Source organism: Desmodus rotundus, chromosome 12 (assembly GCF_022682495.2).
Source record: "Desmodus rotundus isolate HL8 chromosome 12, HLdesRot8A.1, whole genome shotgun sequence".
NCBI classification, from domain to species: Eukaryota; Metazoa; Chordata; class Mammalia; order Chiroptera; family Phyllostomidae; genus Desmodus; species Desmodus rotundus.
This window is the reverse complement of record NC_071398.1, coordinates 51,477,417-51,484,447: the sequence shown is the minus strand read 5'-3', so window position 1 is coordinate 51,484,447 and position 7,031 is coordinate 51,477,417. Positions and strand designations below refer to the sequence as shown.

Genomic DNA, 7,031 nt, shown 5'->3' with positions numbered 1-7,031 from the left:
GTTTTGCAGGCCAGCACTCAATCCACTGAGCCATACCAGCCAGTACCCAGTATGTTATTTTTAAGTTTTGTATTTCTTCTTGATTGAGAATTTGTTTTTAAAGAAAAAGCTTTTCTAAGCAATGGAAAGTTAACACCAAAGCTGGACTAATAGGCTGAGAACTGTTCTCTACCAACCTGCTGTCCCATTTGAGGCACACAAAGCTGGAGCCACCTACACTGTTCACCTCTTCAGTTTGGCATAGCTTAATTTTTTCAAACCACTGAAACACTAAAAACCACCTCCAAGACTAAAGGTGGCTCAAATAATGTCTTTATTATCTATCACACAAATCAGAGCAAGATGAGGCAAGTAGTTCTTCAGGCTGGGTTGCTTGGAAGGCTGAAAAAATCCATCAAAATTATCATGAGACAAACAATGTCCATGAGGAAAGTAAACCTTTGGTGCTACCAGAACATAACTCAGGTCCTCTTGGCTAAAGATGGGTCATGTCCACACCTATACCAGTCAGCAGGGAGGAAATGAGTCCCCTCCCTCATTTAACTCAGGTTTATTCTAATTCCCCCAGAGATTGGAGACAGTACAAAGTTCTGCCTTCTCTCAGGATATCAGGACAACTTAGCTGGTAAATTGAAATGTTTTCCACCAGACACTGACACTGAGAAATCTGGCAAGGAGCCTGAGCAGGTCTGAAAGTGCAACATAGCCCCCGAAAACTTTCCTTGTACCCATCAGTTATATAGTATCTCCCCAGTGTTAGTGTTCAGATATATGAAGATCAACACCTGACTAATGTCTTCCTCTCAAAGGGAAATCACAGAGCCCCTCTCCATATGAGTGCTGTTCTGTTCACAGCACTCCTAAAGCCTTCCTGCAGTATGAACTTTCTGGTGCCGAATGAGGTGGGAGCTTAAGCTATAGGATTTCCCACATTCATTGCACTCGTATGGCCTTTCTCCAGTGTGAACTTTTTGGTGCCGAACAAGGTGGGAGGTTCTTATGAAATCCTTCCCACATTTGCTGCACACAAAAGGCCTTTCACCAGTGTGAACTCTCTGGTGTGCAATAAAGTCAGAGCTTCGACTAAAAAATTTCCCACATTCAATGCACTCAAAAGGCCTTGTCTCAGTGTGAATTCTCTGGTGTTTAATGAGGGTGTACTTGTGGCCAAAGGATTTTCCACAATCACTGCAAACATACGGATTTTCTCCAGTATGGATGCTCTCATGCTGAACAAGTGTAGATTTGTGTCTGAAGACTTTCCCACAATCATTGCACTTATAAGGCCTTGCTCCATTGTGAACTCTCTGGTGCACAATCAGATTGGAGTGATGGCTAAAATATTTTCCACATTCACCACATTTATAAGGCATTTCTCCAGTGTGAATTCTTTTGTGCTGTGTAAGGTTGTCTTTGCGGCTAAAGGATTTCCCACACTCACTACACTCATAAGGCCTCTCTCCAGTATGGATTCTCTGGTGCTGCACAAGTGTGGCTTTACGGCTGAAGGCTTTCCCACACTCGCTACACTCATAAGGCTTTTCTCCAGTGTGAATTCTCTGGTGCTGAACAAGCGTGTCTTTGCGGCTGAAGGCTTTCCCACATTCGCTGCAGCTATAAGGCATCTGTCCAATGTGAAAGGCCTCCCCACCCTCATTGCCGCTTGTCTTCCTCTTGCTGCGGGCTGCCTTTTGCTGGTGACTGCCCAAACAGGCCTGAAAGTTTTTCTGTTCCTCCTCACATGTAAATGACTTCTCTGACAGATGAGGTTCTTCACAAACTCTGCAGTTCTTCACAAATGACGTCTTACCTTTGTCTCTCCTTAAGTATCTCTCTACATTGTACTGCTTCTGGTATTGGAGGAAGTTTGCACCAAATGAGAATTGTCTCCTGCATGCCTCACATGTGTAAGGTTTCAGTCCATGATGTGTTTCCTGGTGTTCATCCAGGCACAAAACATCTTGCAAGATGGGGCCACATATGTTACAAGGATGAGCCATCTGGGCTGATGAACCTGCCTTGGAAGTATTAAGAACATGTGACACTTCCACAGACTTGCTCTGCTCAGAAGATGCCTCTTCATCCTTCACTCCAAGCCAACAACCTGAGGGCAGAAAAACGATGTTGAAGTGCACTCTGACTTTGGTGAGAGGGACAACCCCATCACAAAAGTGTCTAGCATACCCAGAACTGAGTCCATGAAATAAGTAGTTGGCAGGATGACAGATTTGGGATCAGGTTAAAGAAAGAGCTGCTGTGCATTACTAGGCTCTAAGGATCACAGAATGGGGAAGGCCTCACAAAGGACAAAGATAGAAGAAGGCTGAAGCACAGCTTAGGGAGAAGCAGGCAACGTCTCCCACTTTCTCCTTGCAAATTTTTTAAAAGGGCCTATTGGTAACAAGTGAGTGCTATACAGAAATGTATGTCTAGGTCCAGGAAAATCTGACTTAAAATTAGTAACTGGTAGTGAAGAACTATTTAAAGATATTTGTACGTCTCTGATACATGACCATTATCCAACATAGGGGATGACTGCAGAGGGAGCAAAAGAGCACACTGGTAAGTGGGGTGGAAACCTCTGGGTCAGACATCAGAATAGAAATGGACATGTGTGTAAAGTGTCCAGAATGGGGAGGAAAAACATAAATAAGGTATGGCCTGGGCACCATACATTAGTGAGCACAGGATAGGTTTCTGGTGCTACTTGAATCCAACTCTGAAGTCACACACTCCCCAGGCTCTCACTTACCAGGGCCCATCCAAGCCCCCTCTGCTGTGACTAGAGTCATGACCTCTCAGTCAGGTACTCAAGAGTTCTTTCCCCTGCTACTATTCAGCAACCACAGATGATCTGGAAGATACAAGTCATACAGGAAAGAGGGCCAGCGAGTAAGAAAGCACTGCCCCAGGGCAGCCTACCCATTAGCAATCAGTATCTTAAAGAAACAACCCAATGGGTCCCACAAGTAATGACCATAACTGTAATTCATGACACAAATAGGTACAGGGAAGTATCAAAGAAAGGGGCCAGGGACAAAGCAATCCAGCCTGGGAGAAGCCAAGCAGGGTAATATCCATTGGGTTGACCACAAAACTCCTGACCTTGACACCCTTTCAGGCAAGGGTTTGGGGCAGCAAGTCCTAGAGAGCACAGGAAGTGAAAGAGACAGTACATGCACAGTACACATTACAGCCAAGCCCTGAGGACCTATGTGAGGGAATGAGGGAAAACAGCAGTGCCCATGGTTCAGCTACAAGAAGAGCAGAGAACAGACTCGAAAACTAGAACACAGAGAATCTTACCCAGGATGGCCAAAAAGGCAAAGCACGCAAAGAGAGTCTCTGAACCTTACCAAGTAATCCCCACTCCTCCCAGGAGAAAAACACAAGCATGTCCTCAAAAGTCACATGACCCCACGTGACAAAGGCAGCCTGTCTCCCCAGGACTCCTGGTATATCCACCACATATTTACCTTCCTTCCCAGCTGCCCAAGTCAGACAAGATACAGGGATTTTGTGTGACTGGTGCCTGCGCTTTCCTCATTTTCCATGAATCATTCTGTCCAGCCTAGACCAGGCTGGTGGACAGGTACACAGACACTGCCTAGCCTGGGACTGGCATGCAGGGCCCAACCATTCCCTGGAGTCCAGAGATTATGCCCCTCATATACAAATTTTGGGCTTAGCTTTCTCCCTAAAGCCCTCAGTACCATAAATTAAGATTCCATCTCCATGTATGGTCACTCTAAGTTTAGATCACATTTCCCTCTTATCTATGGTCACATACTACTGTGGCACATCGGGTCGATGCTCTAACCAACTGAGCTACCTGGCCAGGCCCTGTGAATGTAGCTATTCATTCAATCCTCTGCTACTTCACTGAATTTCAGCAATCCAGAACCATGCACCAATATCAGACACATCCAGTCCTTCTGTACTTTGCTGTTGCACACTGAGGATACTATATCCTCATCAGTCACAGGCTTAACACTAATCACTCATTTAAAGCCACAGCCATTGGCTCTCTATCCCAAGAGTAGTAATCCTCCAACTGACTCAACTGTTCCTGAGCTAATATGCCGGCTTGACTGAAACTCCATGTCCCATCAAATGTCACCACAAAAGCCTGGGAAAAACAGAGAGGGAAATAAGCACCAGCTCCCGCCTCACTTTCATTTCATCTCTATTACTACCACACCCCAGCATGCATCTCATGTCCACTCTTTCTCTGGAAGACTTCACATGTCAGATTCTACTTCCCCCCACCCCACACACAAACACAAACACCAACCCCCCATTTCTTGTCTCTCAGTTGACTCCTACTCCCAATCTGATGTGCCCACTCACTTTCCAGACCACTAATGGCAATGCCACTATAACATAAAGGTTCTCTCTACAAATCTGATACACAAGTCTACCCTAATCTACATACTGGCTACCACCTTGTGGATGTCTCCAACTTGAATCCCTTCTCTGAACTCTAAACCCATGGGTCCTGCTGTCCATATGATAACTCCACTCAGATGTTTCACCATCTCAACTGAGAATTTTTCTATCCTTACGGCTTGTCAGGCCAAAAACTGTGGGGTGATCTCTAACTCCTCCCTTCTTTCTCTCACTCTCCACGTCAGAAAATCACTCCCTCCACTGTTCCAAACCTTCCATGGCTCTAACCACTCTCAGAATGTAAGTCCCCCTCAACAGGGTGTCATTCCAAAATTGAATCCTGTTCTCCACTCTCTGATCACACCAGACATAATGGAGACCTGAGGCTTTCTGAACACTCCAGTGCAACCTCAAGTGATGCATTTGCACATGCTAGTTCCTGTACCTGGGACACTGTTCCTAACTTCATCCCATTACTGCTAGAAATGGAAACCCTTTCATGTAACTCAAGGATCAAGTCAGGGCTCAAGACCTTTGATGACACGGGGATCCCCAAACTCAGTGGCAGATAGAAGATAGATTCAGAGTCCTGAGACGCCATTCACTATACTGGGTTGCTAGATATATGGGTGAGGGTAGGTTGGATGAGGACCATCTGCACATTCTCCAGTCACCTTCACATGGATCTGGAACACTTCTGCCACAGCAACCTGGAGGATGAAGGAGCTGGGAGTTACCATAGTGGGGTCACATAGACTGTTTCCCTAACTCCTCCCTGTCCTGTGGTGAGAATGATTTCAGGCTGTCTGACCTCAGACACTCACAACTTAGTGTTGCCTGCTACCATCTGTGTGACCTTGAACAAAGATCTGTGTCTCAGTGTCCTCATCTGTAAAGCTGTGATTACAGTGGTCTCCACCTATAAGAGCTGCTGTTTTATATCAGACATGTTAGTACAGGTTAAGTACCTTTGAAATAGCTTTTACTGTCTGTAAGTTTGCAAATGGTTTTGTTGCAAATGAAGTGATTTTTGAAAGTGTTTGTTTTTAATCTTTTAAGAAAATATATTTGAGACTCTCATTGTAATGAAATATTTAGAGAAAAGAACTTCCATCAGTTATTAAGCATGAGTATAAATGTGATTTACCCTATCTCCATATTCTAACATGTAACCGCCTGCTTATGTATATATACTTGCCAGGTGTACACTAGTACTTTCACCAAACCAGCCTGCCTGGCACATACACCTCTGAAGATAAGCCTGCTAGTGGCCCTTCATTACAGATGTTCATCATCTCTTCTCACCCACAGAATTAAGGAACTGATGTACCAAGGCCCTGGACTGGGCTGGAGCTGCTCCACTAGCCTGGCAGACTTTTCCTCTGCTCCACAGGGAGTGCTCATGGGGCATGATGAGTCCGCACCATGGCAAATCTATAGCACCTCACACCTTACTCTCTCTCTAGGTCAGGTTCCTAATACCCTACAGCACACTTCTCCTGCTCACATCAGCTAGATCCCTTTCAAATGCCAGGACCTTCTTTCTGGAAAGAATCTCAGAAATATTCATCCCTTCTCCCATGCCCTCAAATCTCTCACTTCAGGGGCCACATAAAATAACATCCTTAATATTCTCCCCTGAAATCTGATCTCCAGGTTTGACCTAAGGCCTGATACCTTAGAGGTTTCCAGCACAGCTCACTCTGCAGAATTACACGCCCAGATGCCCATGTAACACCTCTACTGTGAAACACCTCAGACTTATCATGTCCAAAATCCAATTCCTGATAGCCCTGAACAGTGCTCCCTGCTCCAACTTACCCATTCCCAGTCTTTCAGATGTTCGGGGGGGGGGGGGGGGGGACAAACAAACTTGGGATAGCCCCTCATGTCCTATTTTCACTCACAGCCATATCAGCCATATCAGCAGCAAATCCTGTTGCTTCTATCTGGGAAACCTCTCTAGGATTGAATGACTTCCCCACTCTCAACCTCTCCTGCCCCTGCTGTGGTATGGCCACCACCACACTGGCGGTGTCTGCTGCCTCCTCACCCCCCGCCCCCCGTCTCCATCCTCAGGATCCCCACCCCACCCTAGTCCGTTGGAATACTTGCGTCCCCACAATGAAGGTACTCGCCTCATCCTGCCACTCCAGCCATGACTAGTGCTCACATGCTGCTACCCTCGCAGAGGCCAGGACCGCAGTTTCTAGAACGCTCCAGGTTCGGTCGCTCCTCCCACGTCTCATCCCACTGGCTGTTGGATATAGGGTCTCCATCCACAAACGGCCTGGGCTGCAGTGACTTCAACAGCGATCGCTCACTCATTCTGGGGCTTAGGATTCGGAAGTGAGAATCGGGCTGCATCAAGGTCCCGGGACACACCACCTACCTAAGCCGGGCCCATCCCCCGCAGCCGCCGCCATAATGGTCTGGACAGTGCACAGCCGTGAGGATTCTGAGTCCTGACGCAGGTCTCCGCGGTCGATGTCACCGCAGAGCCTCTTCCTAGCGACAACAGGGTCTCCTCCCGGGTCTTCCCGCTTTCCTCACCTCAGAACAGAACTACAGTTTGCTAACCGTGCCTACCTAGAACCACAAGATGTCCGCCGCGAGGAAGACGCCGGAAGTCCCGCCCAGGT

General features: G+C 46.8%; 1 protein-coding gene across 10 annotated transcripts; it reads right to left on the bottom strand.

Annotated features, from left to right (window-relative positions):
- Positions 1 to 295: 295 nt before the first annotated feature.
- On the bottom strand, positions 296 to 7,031 carry LOC112313772 (zinc finger protein 134). 10 transcript variants are annotated; one of them, XM_045203451.2, is made up of 5 exons: positions 6,782 to 7,031; positions 6,528 to 6,693; positions 5,064 to 5,099; positions 2,753 to 2,854; positions 296 to 2,104 (listed from the first exon to the last, which is right to left on the bottom strand). In XM_045203451.2, the coding sequence occupies exons 4-5, from the start codon at positions 2,790 to 2,792 to the stop codon at positions 861 to 863; spliced, it is 1,284 nt and encodes a 427-aa protein (XP_045059386.2). In that variant the 5' UTR covers positions 2,793 to 2,854; positions 5,064 to 5,099; positions 6,528 to 6,693; positions 6,782 to 7,031; the 3' UTR covers positions 296 to 860. The 10 variants fall into 10 exon arrangements, with proteins under 10 accessions (XP_045059386.2, XP_045059387.2, XP_024426163.2 ...); XM_045203452.2 differs by having other exon boundaries at positions 6,528 to 6,646; XM_024570395.3 differs by having other exon boundaries at positions 6,528 to 7,031.